This window comes from Frieseomelitta varia, unplaced genomic scaffold (genome assembly GCF_011392965.1).
Source record: "Frieseomelitta varia isolate USP_RPSP 00005682 unplaced genomic scaffold, Fvar_1.2 scaffold_152, whole genome shotgun sequence".
NCBI lineage: Eukaryota > Metazoa > Arthropoda > Insecta > Hymenoptera > Apidae > Frieseomelitta > Frieseomelitta varia.
The window spans coordinates 732005-759025 of NW_025109217.1; the positions used below are offsets into that span (position 1 = coordinate 732005).

Here is a 27021-nt window from a genome sequence, read left to right on the forward strand (position 1 = left end):
CAAGTTATAGATTAATAATTACCAAATGTAATCATGATTTTTGTAAGAAATAATTAGTGAAATTTTTCAAATTTGTTTATTAAATTAGTAAGTACTCTACTTTGGACATTTTCCTAAAATGTTCTCATTTATCATAGAAAACATGTAGATTTTCGAAATCTCAAATCCCCTAACTTCTGTATACTTATGAATGTTCGTAACGTCATTAGGAAATTTAATTTTAAATTTCGAAAATTTCCGAAATAAATACGACACATAAAAATATCCAAAGCATTGTAATTTTTACAAACTAAATTAAACAAATTCCATGGGCTATTGGTTTTTTTCAATTATATCTCCGAAACTGTAAAATTGCACAAAAATTCGCAATCTCCTTGTGCATGTCACAATATATATATACGCATATCGTTATTTTGCAACTCCTTACAACTCCTTGCAACTTTTTCGTCTAGTATGTGCGTAATCGGACCGCAGTTCGCTGAATGAGCTCGCCACATCCGTGCACGCGAGCTGCAAACCTGGAAGCAGCGAAGCATCCTACCGGAAGCGAAGGACGACACAGTTACGGAAACCTGACTAGCCGCGTGCTTCCACGTAGAGGCTTCTACGCGTCCTGAGGGATGCGTGCACCAGCTCGATAATAACCGCGTAACCGACAATTCCGTGCGAGCCGTTTGTCCGCGAGTTGTTTCGCCGGCAACGTCTCGTTGCGTACTCACTCCCGATCGTCGATAAGGGCAAGACCGGTAAAACGAGGAAGACACGCGTTCCTGGAAGATCTCAGCCTGCGTCAGAGATAATGAGCCCCGCGCGAACGCGAGACAGCGAGAGAAAATGATAAGCGAAGTGGAAGCGAAGTGTAATTGCCTGGAGATAACGCGAACATCATTTCTTTTTCTCTCTCTGTGTTCTTCGATGTGTATAAATAGAGAGAACGTTGTTACCGAGCACTTAGGCGATTTAGTTTTACGTCAGAATTTCAGAATTTACGGTACCGGGAACGAGGTTTTAGACTTGCAGATATTACACGTCAGGGAATATTTTTGATTAAAAAGCGAGACGTTTCTGTTAATTTAGCTCGTTTACACGAATAATTCTAGAAAAATTTCTAGAAAACTTCTGGTTTCGGAGTTGAAGTTCTGATATAATTTCAGATTGAATAATCATGTTCGTGACTGCAGATGTTCATGCAAATAAATGGAAATCTTTCGACTGTATATTGGATATTTCGAACACATATTTTATTCTGGATGTTTTTGCGTATCTAGAACTTTTACGAACGTACGAATAATTATTCTTTAAAAAAAAAAACTTCCCATATAACTATTCTCTAAATTAAATTAAACAAAAATTAAATGAAATATTCCGATGTTACTAAATATTCCAGTTTAATAAGAGAAAAAAGAATTTAAATAAATTACACGATAGATGAAGAGGAAATTAACGATGAAAAATAATCGAAAATTTGACTGCAACCATGCGAGAGAAACGCAGAGTTTCAGGTGCACTTGTATCGTTACAATGAAGATTTCCAATGTTGCATTCATGTCAAGCGAGCTCCAGTAAAAAAAAAAAAAAAAAAGGCAACGTATCTTTACAACATCTGTGGATTCTTCAAACTTAAAGTTTAATCACAACAGATTTCCAACTGAAAGCATTTCGCGATCGTCCGTACTTAGATGAATACAATCTTCAATCGTGTATCCTGCGCGTTTCATCGTTAGGCGTACGCTATTCAGGAAGAAGGAACCAACTCGATGCAACTGGATGCAACGTACACGTACACGTACGATGTATCGTGCGCGTGTTGGAAACCGCACACGTGCGAACGCGACAAGCGTGACCGCACGCGGCGTCGTCGAACGAGATCGCGCCCGCCTCGTTCCGTCTCGCGGCTTTCTCATCGAGCCGGTTCAAAAGGTCCCGTACAGGATACACTGAGGCGGACACGCAACGAGCATAGGCTATAGGGGAGCGACCACGTTGAAATGCCGCTTGAGCCACCCTGCAGCCTCCTTTTTTTCTCGCCGTGTTCCTTTGCACTACGTGACTGGCGACGATGGTGGTGGCGATGGTGATGGTGGGAGCTCGAAAGGACACGGGTAAAGAGGGCTCGCGAAGATCGCACGAGCTCGAGCAACGAAGAACGCGAGAAAGTGAGAGGGACGCCGGAGGAACATTCTCGCGGAGAAGGATGTTCGCGATAGGATACGAACGAGATGGCTCGCGACCTCTTCCATTTTCGATACTTGCTTTTCGTGACACTGTACGTGGATAATGCGTAGATTTTGCTACACGAGTTTGGCGTCTGGAAAACTGTTGAACTTTGTTATCCAAGTATGTAATTAGGTTAATCACCGAGCTCTAGTTTCGGCATCTCAAAAGGTGAGCAAAGATTTGTTCTTGTTCTCTTTATCATAAGCAGATAGTAGGTACGTAAGTAAACGTGTCATAAATTTCAAGGCACAGTTTCACGTTTTAATTAGTAAAATTCACTCGGCACGGTTTTTGAGAAACTCGTGCGCAGATTATTTCGAAATTTAAGGTTGAAGATGGAGTGATTTCTATATTCCAATTGTAAAATAATTCTAGTTAAAAGTGAAACTGCAGTTGCATAGATAAATAGATGGTGTTCAATCAAGTCGAAACTAAAGTGCTGTTTGATTTCTGAATATTGTTCAAATATATTTGTATTAAAATAAATAAAAAAACTAAGTACGTTTTATAAAATTTTTGCAGGGGGAATTTCACAAAAAAGAGAAGAATTATAGTATAAGTTTACATACATACATGTGTATGTGTGCGTGTGTAAAAAATTTTAGAGGCAGAATACATTTTTCTTCATCAACATTTTCGTCCTTTTTCCGCCAAATAAAAAAAAATTATATCGAAAACGATTAAAGACTCAAATTAAAATTCTCGTTAAAATCATCAGATCTTCCAGATTCACAGAGAAATGACTCCAATTCTATAATTTTCTACATCTTGAACTATAGAGCGAGGATTCGCGACTAGAGCAAAGGTCGTGCAAACAGGATGACGAGAAGAAGGCCATGAAAGAAGGAAAGAGAGGAATAGACCGAGGCTGGTTAAAGAAGGACGTTGTTGGAAAGATGAGAAGGGGACGTGTACAGTTACCAAAGGCCGAGGCGAACAGCTCTACCTTTGACGATAAAGTATCGACTTTGAAAAGTCGGATAGAGACTGATTCCCTCTCGTTCTCAACGATTTCGGAGTTTTCCGGCGAAATGACAGAGACTGACGATTCGTTGCAACAAATCGGTGTAGATGTTTGGCAAAAAGGATGCTACTTTGTTAAAAACAGAAATGTTTCTTCTTGATTTTTACCATTAGCAATGAAGAAGTACGAAGCAATCAGTGAACGAATCACAGACATTAGCGTTGAAGGTTGAGACATTCTCATGCTTTTACCAGCTGCACCTTTAATACACATTTAAAAGTGGGAAGGATATGCAATTTGTTCTTTTTTATTGCGATGAGAGAATCGAAAATATATTTAAGAAATAAATGAATTAAAAACAGCAAAAGATGAAGAAGTACAAGCAGAAAAGATAATTAATGATTAATAGATAATAATAATAATAATAGATTTGAAAAGAAAATTAAAGAAAGGTGGATGAATAAAAGTTATAAAAGTATGAAAACTGTAAATAAAAAAATTGTAATAGAAGAATTACAAGTAAAAAAAATTTTAAAACGGATATTTTCTTGTGATCTAATTTTTTATTACATCATTGTTTGTCGTAACGCATTGGCGTCGCGTGAAAGATAATAACAACCACGCAATCTGTCTGTTCATAGACGACCGTACTGTCGCAAGAGGATGAAAATCGTGGGATAAAACGTGGCTTGCACAAAGATCGACTGCGATCTTCTCTCTTTCTATTCGCCGGAGCTTGTTACAACTCTGGGAAAACTCTCGCGAACTATATGAAACATGGGTGTTGCCAGTTAGTTAACCCACTTCTCACAACGCATGCCTTTTCCAGGCGGAACCTTTTAAGGAGTACTGTATTATCGCGAAGCTCTCCGTTGTCTTCTTTTACCGTTTTGAACCTCGTGGAAACTGTAAATTTCACACATTGAAAATTCACATTAGATTTAAAAATCACCTCTGTTCATTAATTAACCATTCGCGAAAATATTACTATATCGTGTTAGATTGTGTATTCTTTTCCGTTTAAATCTAAAAACATTTCCTCCTACACAACGTTTTCAAATTTCAAATTTCGTGAAACTCTTTTAACACTTCAATTTTTAAATTTTCGTAAAAAAATTTTACTAACTTTTGTTATTCATTGCAAACGTTCCAAACAATTTAGTAACGTAGACTTGCTACAAAAAAAAAATTCTACAAACAAATTCTGTAATTTAAAAATATCATCAATCGAAAATAAAACGAGAAAGATGAATAAACCGTAACACGAGGTTCGCCAGATCGACCAGAGAAACGTTATTTATTGACATGGCCGATAAATTATCCAATTAGAGCGAATCGCCTCGCCAGCTTTCCTGAAACCCTTTTTTAGCGTTCGACACTTTCGTACATACCCACACGCCCCTTTTCCTTTTTATTTGATTTTCAATTCTTCACGCATCGTGCAGCAAATCTTTCGTGTAATTCCCGATATTTCCGAGGCACGGCCGAACATGTGTCTGACACGGTGTCGATTTCACGGCGTCCTTTTATCGACGAAAATGGCACGAATTTTAGAAGTGTGAAAAAAGGATTGATCGAGGCAGCAGACGGTAGATACGTTAAGCGTCGACGGTCGTTTAAGGAATAAATTTCACTCGCAGAACACATTCGTTTCACTCAGTCTTGCAAATTAATATATTTCACTACTAATATATTTCACTAAAATTTTAATTAATATTTTAAAATAAAATAAATATAATTATATATAAAAAAAATATAATTATGGTTAAATTATTAATTAAATTAATATTTCATATATAATTTATTAAAATTAAATATAAAATTTATAAATAAAATTATGAAATTAAATTAATAAAAAATTCTTTATATAAAAATTAATGAAAATTAAATTAGGGAATTAAAATTAATAATTATAAATTAAAGTGCGCAAAAATATTCTATTATCTGCAAATTTATATTTTATTTATAAATTCTTTCAGAATATTTCATCGGATTTCTTCCACCTAAAATTTTCACAAGGTTCAAAAATATACTACTTGAAGCACTTTAAATTATTTCATTATTTTTTAAATTTAATAGGAACTTTGAAGAATTAATTTACATATTTCTCTCGAGCTGAAATTCAAAGTTTCGTAAGTTTCATATTCACGTCGTTTCGTGCCTAAAACGGTAATTTTACAGTGTGTCAATTTCTCTGTTCTTAAGAGCACCAGGAATGTTTATCAATAGTCGACTTTCGCGTGTCTGCTTTGCAAATTCATCGCAAACCGCTTTCTAAGCAATAAAGATTTTACTCGAACAAGACTATTTTTTAGCATATTCCGTACTTCTAATGCAAATGGAAAAATACATGATTTATTTTTATAATACATAATTTATTTTTAGAAATGCTACTTGAAATGGCAATAAACGTTTTAAGGATGCAGATTTACTAGAGAAGATTCTTGTTCAATGTTGGATTATCAATGACGTTGATGAGCATCTTAAATGCAAATGAGATGCAATGAAAAGTGCTACTGTGCACGGCTTTCGTTTAGTGCCCGTTCAACAGAGTCGATCGAATCGTATCAAAGCGTATCATGCAAATCAGGTATCATCAATCGCATTGATGGTTTGCACACGAAATCGATCGGCTCGATGTAATATATTTTATCTCTATAGAGGGTTGAATCTTGACGTTTGAACTGTTCAAGTATAATTAATAAAGGACATACACGCGAGCAATAAAATATCGTCTCCTCCAAAAAATTCTGTTCATCAAATTTTTATAAAATGATTATCAAATAATGAAATATTTCTTGCAGAGAAAGAAGTTTGTAGTAGAAAAAATGTTGCCATTGTTAATAAATATACGAATTAATATGAATGAGAAGAACGAAGACTCGAATGATTGACGGCCAATAATAATGCAATTATGTAAAACTCGTGGTACAACAGTTTCGCAATTTTCGCTTATTAGACGCATCATTATCTCTGCCTTCCGTTTACGGTCAGGGAGACATTGGAGGTAAAAAACTGGCTGCCAATGCAATTACCGTACTCGCGTGTTTTAAACTGTTGTCGTGCATTAGCGAAGATCTGAGGAAGAGAAACTGTTATCGAAGAAGAGAAGATCGAGAGCGCTTGCAGATTGCTTATGAGTCCAAGCTTCTTTTCAGACACCGATGTAGGAAAAAAAGAGACAAGAAATTCTTGACACGTTGTTAATAAAACGTAGTTAATAAAAATTATAATAAAAATTATAATAAAATAATAATAAATTGTATATATAATTAGATAATTAGATAATTATATACAATAGAGATAATAAATTGAATTTGCACTGTGAAACAGATGCTCTATCAAATTATTGTTAGAATATTAATCGAGGATTGATTAAACAAACGAAAATTTCCGTATTCATTGGATAAATTACACGAATATACTATCGATAACGAATCGTTGTGCAAACACACCTGATCCTGATATTTCGCGCTCCCTTGCGAACCGATCTTGCGTTATTACTCGCGCAGCTCTTCGAGCTAGAGAATGGACACGATTAATACCGAAAGATATTGTCGATTGCACGACGTGTCACATAGTGTGGCGAAGATTGACGAACGTCAATACTTGTAGAAATCATTGATTATCACATTTCCTATCGCGCTACCGGTGATCCTTGTGCACACTGATATTTCGTGGGAGCTGGAAACTGTGTGTACTTGTCGTGCAATTTGCCGATACTTGCCGACGACGTTCGTGATTGAAACAAGTAGCTACTACACGTCAAACACTGATAATACAAGCGACGTATAAATGATACGTATATTTTCATAAAGATATATCATTTTTCAGGAAATATATTTTACAAACGCACGCTGTACTCTGATTGACGAACTTTGAGAAATTTGTTTCACCGAATAGAACAATTAGCAACTAATTAATTGTAAAATTCAGAGTCTAAGGTTGTCTATCGGATCTGGCGATCCACCAGAGGTTTCGTTTCTATAGTGATGCTCGAACATTATCAACTGATTAGCAAACGTGACAGATGGCCGTGGTTGGTTTTATTAGATTATCGCGAACTTATTTCCGATCGTGCATCCTTGGACAGTGTTCAGCGAGGTACCGAAGGTGAAAATTTCAGCGAGAGTCGGACAGTGGTGAAGATAATTGAGTTTCGCTTTTTCGTGTAAACGAGGTAAGAAATATTTGGTTAATTTTGTATTTACACTCACTGCGCTGCACCTGGCGCGCCTTTACTATTGATATCCCGTTCTACGGCTTGGCAAATCTGGTAGCAAAACCATAGAAATTCCGAAGCAATCTTTAAGATCAATTTTAATAAGATCCATCATATTCTAATTAAACAGGCAATTTACAGAACACGTCTAATCAATTTTTGTTGGTTGTGCAAAAAAAAAAGAAGAAAAAACCAGAAATGAAATATTAATTTTATAACACTCGCTTTATTTATTAATAAAAATGAAACAATTTTGACCGTATGCGAATCCACGTTTGTATCAAATTTATATAAAATTATATCCTTAAAAAGAAATCAATATTAACTCATTAACAGGAGAGAAAGACATTGATTGAACCACTCTTGGTAAAATGACACGTGTAAGAAGTTAAAACGACATACATTTTCATGCACCAAAGCGAAACACGATTATCAATGAACCGGGAAAGATCCGCACGATGGCAATTTTAATAACACGCCACGAAACTTGGTAATCGTCCTCGCATGAGCTCCAAGAGGAAGTGTAATCGCCCTAAAAACCTCTAATCTCCTAAACTAGACGACTACATCGCCGTGGCACGCGTCTAATGCATACAAAGAGACTGGTGGGGAGAACGTTAGGTGCCCCTGTCGTTATTATGGGGTGAACTCTTGGTACGGTGCCCCATAGACGGCCGGCCGCCCTTATGGAGGGGGCAAAATACCCTCGGGACGGTATATATGCTCTAAGAGCCCCATGCCACTTTCACAGTACCAAATTGTACCCCGCCCAGAACGGTCCTCGTTTCTTATTTCGTTTTCCTCGCTGCACATCAAACGTTCGGCTATGTCGTGACAAAAAGTTTTTCTACGTTGCGATACGGCGTGACAACGATCAGTGTCGCAAAATTTTCGAGAGCGGTTGAAAGTGAAGTCAGTCGGGGTGATAAATTCCATCGAGGATCGTTTCGTTGGGCTGGACACGTTTATCAGGTGAGATAACTCTTACAATTAGTTAAATCGATCGTTGCGTCAGTGAACTGCGTAACCGGAGTAGGAGAGAATTTTGTAATGTTGCTCTCTTCTAGTAAGAAGTTAAAAGGAAGAATATGATTTCGTGAGATCAAACGAAAACTTCAGGAGAAACGTAACGATCACGTAAGAACAAATTCACGAAATTAGCGTAGACTTGTAAGAGAAATTGGAAACGTACTCGACTTACGTTTGTGAGACAGTCGTCGTAACGAATGGCAAACTTTTCAGAGAACCATCCGCGCAGCATGTCCTCGGAGTACTCGTTCTGCAGTGAGGGCGGTTTCGACGAGCTCTCGAGTTCCTCGGACTCCGGTTTCGACGTGAGCTTCGAATCGCCGAAGCACGAGGTACAATCGGACACCCTGTTCCCACCAGCGAAGGAAGAAAAGCGGAAGAAAACCCGAAACACACGGTGCAAGAGTCCCACACAGGTAAGCGCTCTCCGACAACCTCCGCCCACCCCCAACTTCCCTTATCTCAAAGAACGGCCACCCATTCGCAAGCAAAAGGGGGGGAGGGAAGGGAGGATCCCTGAAAAAGCCGGAAGACAATCAAAAAAAGGAAGTTAAATGATCACAATGATCGCCATTGATTCGCTCGCAGGTGCTCAGATTGAAAAGGAGCCGTCGGATAAAGGCGAACGATCGCGAACGACACAGGATGCACACGTTGAACGACGCGCTCGAACGTCTCCGGATGGCGTTGCCGACCTTTCCGGAAGACACGAAGCTCACGAAAATCGAGACCCTCCGTTTCGCCCACAACTACATCTGGGCACTGTCACAGACGCTGGGGAATTCCGAGACAGGCGAGATCACGGTGAACGTCGGCAACGTGACAGTCAGCATCAGCGAGAATGGAAACATGATCACATCCTCGACCGGAAGTTGCGCGGTTGCCGCGCAGAAGCGGCTCGGCCCGTCGCACACCGTGTTTCCCTATCCCCAGGAAAGATTCGTGCCCGAGTGGCAGGAGTACGACTGCTACAGTGATCAAAGTGTCAGCCCACCGATGCAGTATCAGCAGTGTTACGATCAGAGGATGTACCACGCGCAGCATCAGCTACCTGCGCCGCATCACATGGGACACGGCAACATGTACCAGTGTCTTTAGATTGTTGGTCACGGGAATGATCGCAAGGATCACGGACATTGACGAACGGTTTCATGTTCATCGTTGAAAAAGTTGTGAATCCATATGTGAACGATGGCAATTTAATTGAGGAAATTTTATGGACGAGTTTCGAGGGAATTTTCAGGGTTAGTATTTTCGGAGCTTCGAGATGAGTTTAGTACTTGCTGAGTAGATATATGTAGATATTAGTAATCGCGCGAGTCGCGTGAGTCATCGCCGCCATTGTAGCGAGCAACGATAGAATACCTCAGAAATTTGCTCACGTTCACAAGTGAATCATAAATTGACAATTGATAAAATTCGGACGTATGTGGATGAATAGTTTCCAACTCCGTGAGATCTTTAAATACAGGTACCAAGATCTGATCGAAGCTGAAGTTTCCACTTGGAAATCAACAGTCGAAGACCAAAGAATTTTGATCCTCCGTGCTCTAGTGAATTATTTTACACCGCATCCTACGAAGTTCCGATATAATACGTAATAGCATGCGATAAGATTTACAAGCAATACGAATTCATTCAGCTAGTGATTATATTTCATAGAAATCTGCATATGTGAAAGTCGGGCGTCGTCCGAGACAAATTCGTCGCGTCAAATAATCGAGACGTGATTGTAAAAAAAAAAAAAAAAAAAAAAGAAGAAGAAAGAGTAGGCCAGTGCGTAAGATGATCGTTATTTACTTTGTAAGAGAGCATTCTATTCGCAACGAATTATTAGGATTAAGATTTAACGCTAGACGAACCGATAATCTCGTATCACTGAAAATCCATTCACCGTCGTTTCTTGCCTTGTGGAAACAAGAACAAAAATCGAAACGCTCGTGTGTAGTTACAAACACGTACTAAATGTCGCGTTCCTTTTCTTTTCTAGTCATCGATGCTCTTAGGTTAATCACGACCAATCGCTTGATCTCACCCTTTGTTTCTAGATTACTTGTATTTAAGCGTACGTCTCCGCCAGTGCTCTTATCGGATCGTGAAATTGCCGATTCAGGGAATATATATTGTACAGATCTTTATGTCTTATCAATAAATATCATATTTTACCTAGATGTTTATCGTGTTACTGTCTTCATACTCCCAACGCGATCTGCCTAGATTTCAAATAGTATAAAACTCACAAACATTGAATTATATGTTTCCAGAGCTTTCAGTTTCATTCGATTTTATCACTGACCCCCCTGTAAACGTAAAATACAAGATGAAATTAAATAGTTTTAAATTTCTGAGTTTTAAAATTCTATAATCTAGCAGTACTGTAAATATCGAGAAAGTGTCAGTCAAACAGATAACGCAATGAACACGAATGATGGTAGATAAACCACGTTTTCGATTGTCGATAAAGGGAGGAAACGGATCGGCAAACAGAACAGTTACGATTAAGCAGTTATCGTCTTACAAACGAGCGTGCTCGAGCCACTTTGCAGGAATGAAGTCCTGTTCAAGAATGAATGAACACGTGCCAGGACACGTGTCCTTTGTAGGAATCACTGTAGGGCAGATGTATCACAAGTTGCGCCTGAAATTACGTCTACCCGCCTAATCCGGCGGATTACGCGGCGAACGTGACTCGAAAACGTTCGAGATCGGTCAGACGATCGAAAAAAATCAGGGAATTAATCTTACTGGGTAACCTGTTGTTTCGAACTTTATTCACGATCTTTCCCTAAGTCCAAAGTCACGCGTTTTATTCACACGCGGTATCTGAAGTGTATATATTTTAGAAACAGAGGCGAAGAGACAAAAGTTTTGCTGGACACGGAAATCTCGCAATTTTTGTGTCCGAATAAATATCATCGAGAAAGTGGATGGAACGAAGGGTAGGAAAATATTATCTTTCCATCCTGAATTCAACAGCTCGGTGATTATTTTCATAGCCCCCGCCCTCTTTGCACTCTAGTTGATCGAACGATCGAATTCGCCTATTTATTTTTCTAACACTTGGCTACTGCGCGCTGAAAATGAAACACCTACCTCTCCTCGTCATGGAAATTACTCTCTTGAAAGCGTTGCTTCTTGCTGACTGATCCACTTCTCACCGTTTGTTTACTAATTTTATTGAATTTGTCTGTTGAATTTCTGTTGTTATCGAACTTAAAAAATGATTTGTCACTGGGCTGCGGATTTTCACGAACACTTGATCTTGAAATTTATTTGTTTGCACTTCATTTATAAACCGATCGAATGTTCATTAATTTCAAAAGTTGTAATTTATAATATTTGCAATTTTCTCTCAACCATATTTTCAATATGTAATCGCGTATCAATACGAAATGACAGAGAACGATTGTTTTCGATAGCTGATGCGGTTTCACGACACCCTTTGATCAATAATTTCGTATACAAGGCCTATTTGCAAACAGGCTGCAAGCTGCGACGAATCCGTTAGCACGCTCGATCGTTTCCCCAAATCTCGCCAATAATGGTAATGCTTCAATAGAACCATTTATGTCCACGACGTATAACTGTGTGCGCAACGCGACAGACGGCTAGATTCCGTAAAGGTGTTGGATTTTGGGGGGGATTCAATCAGTTTTTGCTGTGGCCTTTGCACCCCGTAACTGCTTTCAACTATAGGGGTTGCTACGATGGAAAATAAGAAATTGGAAACGCGACCGATTTATACTCCCATGGAACTTGTGATTTCCAATTTTCGCACGTAATTTCGCACGCATTTTCTGACATTTTCCTGAAATTAAAGCAATGAATTCCATCCAATGACATATGAAGCAGAATCATTAATCAAATTTTGGAAAACATTTACATTTTATGATCTGAAATATAGTTTAGAATTGCGCTTCTCTGGAAACTTCAACTGATCGATTTCAATTTTTATTATTTTCTTAACTCCAATGTTCAATTCACAAGAAACAAATCTATTTATTACAAAAAGATGACACGATTAATAAATTATAAGATAAATTTACGAAAGAAAACAATATTTTTAACATTATCGCATTTTATATAACATTTCCCGGTATTCTATATATCGACCAATAGAGCCACCAGAACGGTTCAGTCACAAATAAAAATAAAAGGATCACGATATATATTCAGAATGCACGTTCAGAATTGTTATCAAAAACAAAGGACCACTACACACGACGAAGCTAGCAGTCTGCAACAGCCAGCGAGAAACTCCCAAACGAAATTTCCATCGAACTGAAACAATCCGCACGCCTGCACGATCCGAGGCTGAACAATACGAACGACGGAGGCTGCCTCTCGCATAGTTTAAACAAAGATTCGACGAGGAACTTTTTACAGGCCATAAACGTTTCGCTGCTGCATTTCGAAGCGCAGTGATTTCGCTTTGATCGACCTTTCGTTGGGTCGTTTCCGTCGAGTGCACATATCGATCGCGCTCGGGGCCCTCATTGTACCGGGGCGCTGGTCTGTACGGTGACATACTGGTGGCTGACAGAGGTGCTCCCCCGTAGTGAGCACGGCCAGACTCGTACCAAGGGTATTATCGTAACACGAGCACGAAAAAAAAAAGGGGGAGACCGGTTCTCCTAATTCATGGAAATTCGTGAAAATTACCTTGACCGATCGATGGACGCTCGATCGAAGATTAATGGCCGTGATCTTCTGCGACGCGGAAGAGATTCACTTCTCGATGGAATAATTGCTCGACTTTCGAAACACTGGAAACAGTGGAAAGTATTCACGAATGCACGGAGGTGCGATTTAATCGTGAAGCATCGAGAGAAAGAGAGAGGTCTGAATGTCTCGTTGAAGATTGATGATGACACGATGCTACGACCTATTTTTTGTGATGGATCGAGTGTTTGTAGTGGTCAGTTTACGTTAGACAACTTTTTCCACTCGTTGTTGAGCACTTTTACGCATCCTGTAGAAAGTGTAAAAATGTGAAAATGCGCGAGAACAATTTCTCCATTCAAAATTCCCTCGTTTCTTTTCGCTTTTGTAATTACATTCTCAAAGATGTGAATTTATTTCGCACACATTTTGTACATCCAAGTTCCCCAATCTTTCATTAATCGAGTGTCCAAGAATATTCCGATACTCCAAATTGATTTGAAATTCATTGAAATTGATTCCAAAGTTTTGATTTGATTTCACCCTGGAGTGCACGTAGCGCAAATGGCACTGTATCACAAAAAGTTCGATCTAAATGGAGGAACAAAGACGACGTCGATCAAGAAACAAACTCACCCCCGATCGTATTTACCCCAAAAGACCGTCGACAGATAGCGTGGGGTGTAAAAGAAGATTCAGACAAGCATCTTTCGGCATCGTATTTCGGCATCTGTTTAGACGCGACGCGTAGGGTAGCGAGCTTTTCACTGCAAGTTGGCATTTGCAGGCTTTTGTGGTGAACCACGAACAATGCCGGTTAGAGCACTACGCCATGGGACACACCCCGCGAACACCATCAACGTCTATTCCACTTTCTCTCTTTCTTTCTACACGCGATGCACGATGGTAACTGGCTAAAATATGGAAAGCCTTATTTGATCTAGAGGTCGTCGCCCCCGGTCAGAATAAATTGAATTAACGAGGACGAGAGGCGATTGTTAAGTTTCCTACAGAGGTGGTATCTGTTAAATTACATTGTTACAAAGGAAAAAGAAGTAACAATATTATTAATGAAGTTCTATTTGTATATGTAGGTATCAGTAAAATGATAATGAAACTATCGTTCCGTTTGCATTTTCCGTTCAATTTTACGCATAAAACGTAAAAACATACGCAAAAGTAAAAAATATCTGTTGTGATGTTCGAAGATGAAAAAGTTCTTCGTTAATTAGTTGTATTTATAAAAATTGGAATTTGCCTTAAATATCCTTAGATTACTCTGTAATAGTAATAAAAGTTTGATAATTTATTAAACGATCACGCGAAGTAAATTTAATTTATGAAATTTATTAATCGTCTAGTATAGTAGACAGCCTTTGAAGCATTGCTTTCATGTCTGCATTTTTTACCTGCTTCGAAACATAACGCGCAATAATCTTTCCTATTTATTATATGGCTTTCGTAATTTATAACTTTGACATAACAACCTTCAAAAGTATCAAAAAAATAACGACGAAGATAGTTTAACGCGATACGAGATAAAGATCCGATAAAAATTCGTGTCGTTAATAAGAACTTGACAACAACTGCCGAGAATCTGCACGCCATGGTTTGACTCTCGCGATGGAAATATAGGGGACAGATGTCTACGGGGGGCAGGTGTACCCCAATGTACGCGTGCCAACCAACCCCCCACTGCGCTGCCATTCAAGACTATAATTTACTTGAAGAATGCCCGAGCCAGCCAGGCATTCATCCCGGAATGACGTGGATTACTGGTCCAGGGAGCAACCAGTCCTTCAAAGTCGATCGGGAATCATCGAATACCCGACGATCGACGATAACGTTAACGATCCCTCTCTTCGTTGTTAAACTTTTTTTTTTATGACACGTGGTAATTGTACATCAGCTTTCTACACGCGTCGTTGGAGTATCTGTGTAATAATTTTCTATAAATTCAATAAAATTTCTATCGTAACAGAAAATTTGTTAACAGAAAATTGATACTTCTTTATTATATTAAATTTGATAATGATTAGTATGACTTTAGGTTCAATGAACATTCGTATGAATTCTTCTAATAATAAAATCTACTACCTTCAGTAATAATTCTGCGTGTTTTCTTTTTTTTTTAATGGAAAATTTCTACTTTTATGTTTACGCTGTTAAGACTCCAAGAATCGTAATAGGATTTCCCCCGTGTTTAATACACTCTCCGTTGACATCATTCATTAATAACATCAACCGGTCTGACGCTCGGGCCAGCCTTTAATCACATGTAAAATCGGGATTAAAACCAGTGTCGAAGGATCGTTGGACGAATCATTGATTTAACGTCATTGTGAAGCATTCGTAGGAGCGCGCGTTTTATTGAGCTTGTAGGGTGAGCTTAGGCAGGATTACGTGCTCGCTGGAAAGTACATTTGATCTGAGGATTTGTGCAAGTCCCGTTCGTATTGCACACGATTGTTGATCGAACATATTGATAAATGTAAATTGCTTCTTCGTATTTTACTTCACTTTTCTTAAGTATAGATATTTAGTAAATTTCAGTTTTCTACATTTTATTTATTAGTTTCTTTCCTATTTCTCGTGAAAGTATCTAGAATTAATGTACGCCAGAATGAAAAGATATTGATTCTCTAGTAATTCTAGAAGTTTGAGGCAATTAATAAGAACGATTCGAACAACAGTAGAGGTAACGGTGATGGATATAGAGTTTCATAACGCACGCTTGAACTTACTAGTTTCATGAATTCGCCGAGCAAACGGTTTCCCTAATTCCCCAAATCGTCCGCAAATAGTAACTCAATATCGCGATCGGTTCGCTCTTCAAATTTCGAAATTACTGGCAAATAGTAACTTAATATGGTGAATGGAGGCACCTCAAGGTAGTTCAATGGGCGAAGAGGAGCCTAATTTCACGGCAGCGTTACTTTTGTGAATACTCAGGTGATCGATGTGGTCTTGGGTCAGCGGTCAGTGAACCAGTACTGAAAAGCTCTTGTAAATTTTTATAGATAGATCATCTGTTTGTAGATAAATTCATCTTTATATAATATAATATAATATATAATATAATCATCTTTATATAACAATACTACAGATTACACGAAGACAAAATTCTCTGTCAAGTTTATATCTTTAATTTCATAGAAATTTCTCATTTTTGTTAATATAAAAATAATACACGGTTCACGTTAATAATCTTAATGTCACAACAAGAGTACTTAGAACATTTTATATAATTTCAAGTATCGTGCCTGTAAACGTAATACTAAACTATCAGTCACGCTACGACAGAATTCTTTTGCCAATTGAATTATTTTTTTATTTATTAAAAAATTGCAATTACCCTCGACCGAGTAGCTTGTTCATTTTTATGAACGAAAAAATAAAACACCAGCCAGAGTCCGTTTAAACATATGCAATGTTATTCCAACACTTTACACGGTGCCGGTCCCATAAACAGTCAAGTGGTGCCGTAGCTCGTGCCCCATAGATTTCACCATCCTCCTCGCTCCCCAAAAATCCCTTCGATCTCGCCGATACCCCACCCGGTCACCCTCTACCCCCGTTCAGTCACTGGCTGGCAGCTCATTAAACACCCACAGCACCCCTTAGCCACCCCTCACCCTGATTTAACTATTGTTTAGCTTGCGTGTGTGCGTCATCACCCACAAGGGGAACGATCTAGACGAGCGTGTACGACGATCGACGAGTATACAGGGTGTAGATGGAGGTTCCACCATTTTGTCGACGCAGTCTGCCGCTATTGGTGGTCTGATGAATTTTATAAAATTTGTGTTTGCTTCTCTAATAATTTACTTTTAATATTCATGTTATTTATACTCTGAACGATGGACTTGCATCATATCATATTAAACTTTTTGAAAAATTACTTGACCCTGTTTACGTTCTGGAAATTTTGGGATTTGGTATTAATGATGTTTAGAAATAATCTTTCTTCTTGGAACAATGATAGAAGTCGCACTGGTGTGAAACTCTGTCATTCACACTGGTCTTGTTACACCCTATGTCTTTTCGTCATAGATACACGACCACCGAGGAAACGAGGTTCACCGACGTGTCCACCATCACCAAAGAGATTCAACGAGCCATCTGTCCTTATTTTGGTACTCGATGTACGATTCGCAGTGGTTCTTATTTTTATGCACTCCAACTGGTAGTTCATATCGCTACGTGTCTTGCAAGTAGCGACGGGATTTCCACCCTTCTGACACTCGAATCAAAATCCGACGCTAACGTCTATTCTTATAGATTAGAAGTTTATGCACGACGTTATAGAAAGAATAATTTTTCAATTGCTTCTATAAATTGTAATGAAACAGTAATATCCAAATAACTGACTTCATTGAGCGAGACACGTGTCTTAATTTTTAATTTCTATTTAAATTTATAAATATCATTGTGTGTTAAATTAGTAATATACTGTGGCGGTTAATTTAGTGCAAAATGTGTCTTTCAAGTTCGATTTCGTTGCAGGGAAAGAAAACGAAATTTTGTCGAAAGGATGCGGAGACATCTCATCAGGGACACGATAACGAGGCTGATTGGTGTCGAACGATCGAGGGAAATCCTTGCATCAATTATCGTCCACTATCTAAATTGTTCGATCCACGTTCCTTAAATTTTATCTTGCTGCGAAAATATCATTTCATACGTATAACTAATATACTGATTTACACTATTCAAAAAATTTGAAGTACTTATCTATCGGAAATAACATACCTAAAGTTCTTTCAATCTTTAAACAATTTTTCATATCATGTTCTTTCCTCCTCCAAAAAGATTTAAATACGAAAAATTTTAAAAAGAATACGTATATTTAATTATACAAAATTCTATATTTTATATTATATCTATATTTATATTATAATTTATATTATATTATAATATCTACATTTTATATGAAATTTATATTTTATTAAAATGTCATACAAGAGTCTCCAAATCTTTGAACCAACATTTCTAAATTACTCAGCTGAACCTAGGTTTCAGAAATGAAAATACTTCGAATTGAGAAAGTTCAAGAGTCATTAGTATGCAAGCGAATTGTCTCCGCCATTGGTATTCTTTCACGGCTTTCGTTTCATTATCCGGCAAATTCGTGCCACGGATATTGAGCACCACCGGAAATGCAGAAGTGACGTGTTCCGATGGCGAGCACACCGGCGTGTGTTTTGATTGTGATCGTGTGCCTTCGTCCCCACTGCGATTTCACCCCTTTTCCCTGACTAGCCTGCCTACACTAAGGCCCTGCGCTACATTACTATTTCATAACAACCGCGGCGTGTATGGCCCGATAAATACTATACCCCGCGGGTCACGGTTCGTTGGACAAGCTGTGGCTGAACCTAAATCGCGACTTGACTTTGGCGTTAAAAACTTTCCTGTCACTAGTTACACAGTCTATAACGCAGAATTATATATTCAATTTTTACATCAGAGAAAAATCTGTATTCCAATCACGAGTAGTTGGTAGTTATAAATAGGTTATAATTGATCAGTTTCTTTTTTCAACGTAGTAACGTGAGATAATGTTCGAGTGCCAGACACATTATTTGAGAATAATTACGCCACTTGATCGTCCACTAATGGACTGAGGTTTCAATTTCATAGCAAACCAATCTCGTAAAAAGGTTCAATTATTATATATCGTTATCATACACTCTTGATATGATTTCCATTATTATACGTACGTTTGTGTACTTTCACAGTTTATTAAACTTGAGGTTCAGAAGAAATCAGATTTTTCAAATTCTAGCTTAACAAAATGTTTGAAATAAGGATAATATAGACTATAGGAAATGTACGAGTACCGTTTGAAGAGGGAAGAAAGAGTGAAAAGGCGTTCGATATTTTATGGTATATCCAACCCTTTTCTCACTAACGAGAACGTAACGGGAGCTCTACAAATCTCAACCGCGATTTCCTGTTTCCCTCGGGTGCCCATTCAACGAAACTCCGTTATCCGGATGTAAGCAGTCCTTTGAAAACGAAACTCGTTGTAAAAAAAAAAAAAAAAAAAAAANTGTAAAAAAAAAAAAAAGAAAAAAAGAAAGAAAAAAAAGAAAAATAGAACGAAAAAAAACTAACTAAATTCTATGAAACGAAATCGGGAATTAGGAAGTTTACCCTCGAGAATCTCACGCTCGGGCTAAATCTCTCGCACGATGGATCAAGGAATCGTTCGAAATCGAAAAGAATCGATGCACGCTTCAGCATGTGGTAAAAAGTTCGGTGGAAAAATGATGAAAATCGTATAAAAAGTAATATTCTTGAAGAGTCAAAAGCGCGAAAATCCGTCGTTCGCGGTTTCTCTGTGATGTTTGCCGCGAAGTAGTGGATTTCAAAGAGGCCGACTGGTTCCCCGAGCATAGCAAACCGCAATGAACGACCGTGAAATGAGCGCACGCTTCACCAAGATTTCGGGACGTCCCCCACTGCCGCGGTGGTCCCCGAGAAATTTCGTACGAAAGTGTGTGAGAAAACGGAGGCTCGTGTGAAAATTGCGACGAGAACATATTAGGATAATAATTTTCGACTTTAGAACTTTACAGATTCGTAAAAAATATACTAGTACAAAAGGTATGAAATATTCATAAAAATAATAAACGAAGGAAGTAAAAATATAAAATATACGTGATAATATCTAATCTCTCAAAAATCTATCTGTAAGAAATTTATCTATTTATCTACAAAGGATAATAAAAAAATTTCACGAAGAGAAAAGAAATGAAACACAATCGTAGCTTGATATATTTACTGTACTTTTAAATCCAAACGAGCTATCCTACGACGCGGAAGTGGTAGAAATGTAAAGAAAAAAAAAAATCTCGCACCTGGCAGCTTTTTTGCCGCATCCGGAAACGACTGAGAGTTTAATTTTTTAAAAGCTTACTTCCGCAGGTTAAAAAAAGAGAAAAAACACCATCCGTAAAACACCATCCGATTTTCTGGTCGATGCGTTACGACGGTAGCAATCGGGCATGTATGTTTTCCAGTGGCAACGAGAACGGGGGATGAACAAGGGAAGCTTGAACGGCGTGGCTAGTCGCGACTAGCGCGTCGAATCAATTTCAATGCATCGGAGAACGTGACTTCGGGGGTGTGTGCTACCTTTGTCGACCACCGGTTGTGTAATTTCAAGGTATTTAACTATATTAACGAGGACAGCACCCCCGAGTTTCCCTTCGTGAAGTGTCATAAGGTTTCTGGATTATGGAAACTATTCTTGTTCCCCAAATTGAGATCTCTGAACGTTGACTGATATATCTTCCTAGAATAGTATTTACAAAAATTATCAATATCATTGCCGCAGTAAGAGCTTCAATTCAATTTTATAATAAAATCTAATCATTTTATCTTGCATGAATAATTTCGAAGATAATAAATAATTACATGATTTAGAATTGGGAGAAGAAGTTTGAAATAAAGTCTAATCGTCTCTCTATAGTTTTCACTTCTTTGGATCTTACGTGTGTAAATAACTGGGTCAAACACAAACTTCTATCTTCCATTTAAACCAACCACGAAGCATCCTGGAATATCATATCACGCCCAACCCTAGTTGACGATCCTTTCCAGCCAATCAACCTTATCCGCAGTTTAGCAGCTCGGAGTTATCGCCACGTGCCGGCCACGCGACTCCAACGCATCCCCTGTGCACGCTGCCACGTGCGCGTTTTGCTCGCTAACGTTGTCGCTGATTCGAGGACGGATTACTCACAGATAACACCTCGATGAAAGAAAAAAAAAAAAAAAAAGAAAAGAGACGAAAGAATAACGACGGGACGGTAATTCTGTCATTTGTGGTCAAAGTGTCGCGTGTCATCTAGAGTGATTCTTGAAAGGCTTCGGAAAAAGCGTGCATATGGCCTACTTTTACTTTTGTCTCGTTCTATAATCTTCGAGAATAATATATTTTGATAAAAAGAAAGAACGTTGGCAGTTATGTGCAATATAAGACTGTAAGTCTGTGAACGGTACATTTGGGTAAAATATGATTTTGAACCAAGTAAGATTAGAATTTAACTCGAGGTCACTGATACGAGAAGGTACAAGATTGTTCTGTTGAAACCATCAATTGATCTTTTTCCCTCGATTGGTCGGATATCGCGAATTATCGTAGTGTCTAATAATGGTCACGTGCAGGTTCTGGTCGGCACGTGTGCAGGAAGACTGAGCTGCGACTGAAATGCCACAGCCACGTGCGTTTATCACCGTAGTCGGCTTTGAGAAATTGATAGTGGGAAACTTCACACCAGGGCGCACGTGTTCACCTACCGCCGTGTAAAAGTTACGCGTAATTGAGATATCATAGCTGGTTTCCCATTGACAAGGAAATCCCGGCTAATTCGAGCTAGGGTTGCGAACCAATTATGCTTATCTATGCCACTGAAATTTCATCCTTAAATAATTTACTAGCGACGCTGATGTCCAGTAAGTTGTTATTTTATAATCTTGATGTTTCTTTAAACTTAGAACTAATCACGCGAAATGAAAAATTTTGAAGACTGGACCTGGATGAATATTAATATTACAACAACGGATTAGAATAATTTTTTTAATATATTACAGTTGCAAAATTTTTTAGTTATCCTTTCGCAAAAATTAATAAAATTTAAACTTTCGAAGATAATCGAAATTGTATGTCGCTCCGATACTCTACAACTGAATGTTGTTTGTTAAACGTCAAACAGAGCACCGGCGAATCGATCGTGGCCACGGTTCGCAGCTACGACACGTGCCAGTGGAACGATGCGGGAAAATGAGCGTAATTGAGACATAAAAGGCGATTTCCGACCGGTGGGAAATTCTTTGCTAATTCGAATGCTTGCACCCTGCTTCGACACGTGCCTTCAACGCATGCGAATCTATTCGCAACACGTGCTTTGTGCTGGTAACGTTAAATTCGTTTTCACGCGTCGACTTGGCTATCCACCGTGTGACCTGAATATTCGAACATCTTATTAGTATACCATCCTAACTACACCAAACAGTGTAGAATCTTTTGAAAGTCATACGAAGATTTTCTGAAAAGTCGTAATGTGATAAAATTTCCTAAGAAATTTACACGAATATTTTTTTAAAACATGAATACGATTCTTTATATATAAGAATTACATATCGAATATAAATCCTAAGCAAATGTTTAATTTATAATTTATATGCAAATAAATTTATATATATAAATCTTAAGAAAATCTGTGAGCAGAGAAAGAAAATATTTTAGCACAGTTGAAAAGATACAGTTTTAATATTATGAGATTGAGATTGAAAAATTTTGTGCAACATATTGCATGTGATCTACGTTCTTTTTCTGTGATCTTCGTATTTGATATGTTTCTGCTGCTTGTAACACGAAGTACGACGACAACATCGAAAACAGATAAAGGGAGCGTAGACAAGAATCGAAGAAACGCCTGAGGATGTTTAACCTGGCTTGCATGTCGGTAAATGTTTGGCCCACGTGAAGCGCTCGCGGCAGTTTGCAGAGCGTTTCAATTAAGACGCGCGCAACGGTGAAATAAAATAATTCGATCGTCAATGAAATAGACAAACACGATGACAATGAACCCGCCGGACAGCCAGAATTACAAGGGGTTCTGTTCTTTGTATCTTTGAACTTTTGTGAGGTGCTAAGCACACACACTCTGCATAATAATAAAAGCACAGGATTGAACCTTCTATCGTAATTGATTTACAAATTAGCCAAATTAATTTATTATAATTTGATCCGTCAAAAACTCTTAAATAGTAAAAATATCGCCGTAGTAGACACTTGTTCATTGTAATCGAACGATATTTAAAAAATCGAATAAACTGACTTTATCGATTTGAAGATCACACATTGGAATATTCTCAAGAAACAAGGTTCAATCAGCTTGCTTTCGAGTGGCTCGATTGTCCGTTATCTTCTTCAAGAAGTTATTAAGTTCAAGTGTAATTATTTCGGTGATAACGATAATAAAATCGCGATAGAGGACGAGAAAATTATGCAATTTATGGAGATTTCACCCATTTGCGGTGATGACGTACACTCTGCTCGAGATAACGAATCTCTCGTATGTAGCTACAAACGAATTCATGCCCTACGACCGACAATAAACTGCATTATCTTGGATCCAGGCTACTCGCTGCACCCTAGCAACATCAAAGGGAAGAATTCGATCGAGGGAGACGATCGATAACGCAATAACCCTAAATACTCTACTTCGTGTGTAATTCTACGCTCGTCTAGAAACACTTTGTACTTCGTTCCTTTGATGCGGCATCGCACTTGCTATGCAGGCTCAATTCCTTTTATTTTTCCACGAACGACGATTCCGTTCTATACGTGACAGGTTTTATTTATGGAGTCTTCGCGGTGGAAGAAATTCGTCATCGTTTCGTTAACACTTTGAATATATAAATACGTATAATATATTCAGAAAGAAAACTAATTACAAATCATTTATTGACAATTAATTAATAATGAATTTTCCAATATCTTCTATTACAAAAAAATTCTTAAAACTTTCTGAATTGTTTGTAATTCTTAGAAAAATCCCTTCCCGTTATCGAAACATTATTAAACTACCTATAAAAATTTTACATTATTGAAATGTTATACAGCTACAAATTACAAATTAAAATCAACCGCTCGATTTCCTATGAAATTATCTCGACAGTGACAAATTCTCTGAAGAGTGCAACGTCTATTAAAAATTAGAGAGATACAAGGGATTATTTGAAAGTGCTTTAATCTTCCATGATAAAATTCTACGGTACGAAAAATTAGAAATTGAAATTAACCAATTGTTTTCCCATAAAATCGCGTAGACAATGGCGAACATTTGTAACCGCTGTGATCTCATGGTACCAAAAGGGTGCATTGAGGTAGATCGAAGGAGAAACAAAAAGGCCACATTAGAAACTGTTCTGAATCTCGTCCGGGTCGAATAATCAGATACCTTTTCCGGCGGTACCAGGTGAGCCTGTTGAAGCGAGTAACGCCTTTTGACGTTAACGCCAGACCTCTTGTGTGCCCGGCCACCATAAACGCAGACGACGCACGGCACAACGGCAGATCTTAATCTCCCGCCCGAGTTCCTGGTTACCGGGGGGCCATTACCATTATGTTTGCACTCTAACTATCACTCTATTGTCTTTCTTATCTAATGGAACATCGACAGGATTGCTTTCGTGACAACGGATTTGTTAACCCAGCGTGACCACCGCTTCGTTTCCTCGACTAACGCCTGTTTTTGCTTTGGTCAACGCTATCGACAGGATACGTTTTTATGGGAAAAAAATCTTTTTGCAATTGAAAACTGTGGGAGAAAATAATGTGGGAGGGGGGGAAGGGGGATTAGATTGCAGATTTATTATGTATTTATGGAAAATTTACAAAGGATGCAAAATTCCACGAAATGCATATAATGCGAAGTTTATGAAATATCCAAATAGCGTTTTTTACAATGTTCGATACATAAAGGAATTTTCTAGGTTCAATTTTTTGCACTTCTATCTTTTTTTTTTGGAACGTAATTTTAAAATTGTCAATGAATCCCAAAATTCTTCTTAATTAGATTTAGAATTAAATTTAATTATAATTTGTCTTTTGAATGTTTCGAAAAAGAAATGGAATTCAGATAGAAAATTATTTCGATTATTAAATTTCATAATGCAAATATTTCGGATATTTCATACGCTCTTCCATATTTGATTCTATACGTTTTGTATATCTTTAAGTACTCTATAAATATAATAATATCTATAAATATAAATATAATAATATCTATAAATATAATAGTCTGAAATGTTACAAAGTTGTATATAGAATATTGTACAATATCGTAGACATTGATTTCTCGCAAAAGTTTATAGATCTAACTTTAATTATCCCCGTTTCAACTATTTTATATTTAACATATATATATATATATATTAAGAAATATAAAGATTGGGAAACCAACGAAATAGAAAGATACAAAACCTAAAAATTAGGAAACAAACTCAACACATGTTTCTCTTACGATCTTAAATTAATTTGCGTGATAATCTGCGAGACAAAAGGAGCAGAATGGAAAATAATTCGGCCACGTTCGAAACTGTTCGTACACAGAGATTATCGCAGATGTCCGTCGAGCAGGACTAGGCACTTAAAAACGAAGTGGACCGGCTTGGCCCGGTGGCTGGGCAAAAGTAGTACAGTTGCCATTCGCGGTAAAATAATATCGAGGATGAAAAAAAGGCTGCACGCGCCATTGACCTTCTATGAACGTTACATCGGAACGAGGAACGGTTAAAATAGAGGGTGGCAAGCCTGTCGAGCCAGTGTACACAAATAAACATACAGAGGGAAATAATTTTTAGGAGGAGGGGGCTTGTCATATCTTTCAATTTCTCCTACACAGGCCACTTTGGAGAAGGCAAACTGATCAACTCCATCTTTTATTAATTTTTCAATTTCATTGCACGAATAGTATTGAGAAGGAGCAAATAAATTCATTCAATGCATGAAAAATGATACATGTAGAAAATTCTAAAATAAATGAAAAAGGTATCGTAATTTTTCTGTATTTTCTAATTTATGAAGTTGATCAATATTTCAATTATTTGAATGAGAAGAGAAAGCTAAAGTGACACTAACTTTTAGTGATTTGTAACATGTAGAAAAAGAATTAATCTGTGAATTAATCTTTATTTTACAGAGGGTGGTAATATTTCTTTCAATCTTAGCAAAGATACTCTTCATTCCTTTTCTATTAATAAAGGAGATAACGTTCAGATTACTGGTCTTGTATCATAGCTATCGTATCGCTCACTTTCTAAAGAGATAATGATCGTTCCTAGGAGGGAAAACGTAGACTATAATGCTTGAAGATTCTCTAGGGACAAAAGAGAACGAATCCTCGCCAACTATTCGAACAAAAGACTCTCTTAGCGGGGTATTCCCTAGAAACTGGTATGTGATTCACAGATCGATCAGCTACGCGTTTCCAATATAACAGATCACTGAAAATTTCATATAATTTACATTTTAGAGCTGCAAATCCTACATCTATCTACAATTAATGTACAAAACTTGACAAAAGTAATTGATCATTTGATTCATTGTCAGATATCCCAGCAACTGTAGGTCCAGCAACGTAAAACTTCTTGGAATAAAAAATTTAATTCAAAGTCATTTGTTTCCACGTTAACAACGATTTTCTAAAATTCCAAATCAAACCTTTCGACTTCGGTGATGTTTCACGATTTAAAAAATGAATCACGCGAGTGACGACATGGAGGACAAGCAGTCGTACACGCATCGGTACCTGTATCCCCTGCGTTTTGTCACCCCAGAAGCGTCTTTCCGGACGAACGCTTCGCCAAAATGAAAATCGTTCGCATGTGATAATGCGAGTGTCAGCCTGCCCCTTTCGAGATCATGAACTGTCGAAACGAGAAATGCTAATGAGCTTCTAATAGTTTTAATTCCATCCAACGCCCCACGTGGATATTGCAGCAAACTTCGAGAAAAAAAAAACCTAGTTGAACCTCGAGCAGGTTTTCTACTGCGAGTAGAAAACTAACAAAAAGGAGATTTTCGTGGGGAAGGTACTTTAACCCGCACGACAAAAAAATTACGCGCGAAAATCCCTAAGCCGAAGTTGCGCCAGGATCGGTGCATCTGTTTTTTTTTTTTCAGAAAACTGAAAAAAAACCTTCCGTTGTAACAGTTTTCAGACCAGCTGCAGGGAGAGATAGATCTACCTTTTTGGAAGACTGGTCTGACTTGTATTAATTGCACAGGTGTTTATTTCGTGTATTATTGTGTATATTTCAAACTTATGCAATATATATAATTAATATATTAGATTTCAAATCCTATTTCACTTTTCAAATATTTTATTTTCTCGTCGACAAAATG

General features: G+C 37.8%; 1 protein-coding gene across 1 annotated transcript; it reads left to right on the forward strand.

The window, feature by feature from the left end:
• The first annotated feature begins 8320 nt into the window (after positions 1-8320).
• LOC122535170 (neurogenin-1) lies at positions 8321-10540 on the forward strand. Its single transcript, XM_043666450.1, has 3 exons — positions 8321-8375; positions 8646-8848; positions 9021-10540. The coding sequence occupies exons 2-3, from the start codon at positions 8663-8665 to the stop codon at positions 9528-9530; spliced, it is 696 nt and encodes a 231-aa protein (XP_043522385.1). The 5' UTR covers positions 8321-8375; positions 8646-8662; the 3' UTR covers positions 9531-10540.
• The last annotated feature ends 16481 nt before the right edge of the window (positions 10541-27021 follow it).

Bases quoted from the DNA above. Each gene is read 5' to 3' on its own strand.
- LOC122535170 (XM_043666450.1), top strand. From the start codon at position 8,663: ATGTCCTCGGAGTACTCGTTCTGCAGTGAGGGCGGTTTCGACGAGCTC. The intron at 8,849-9,020 runs GTAAGCGCTCTC...ATTCGCTCGCAG, and splicing joins GGTGCAAGAGTCCCACACAG to GTGCTCAGATTGAAAAGGAG.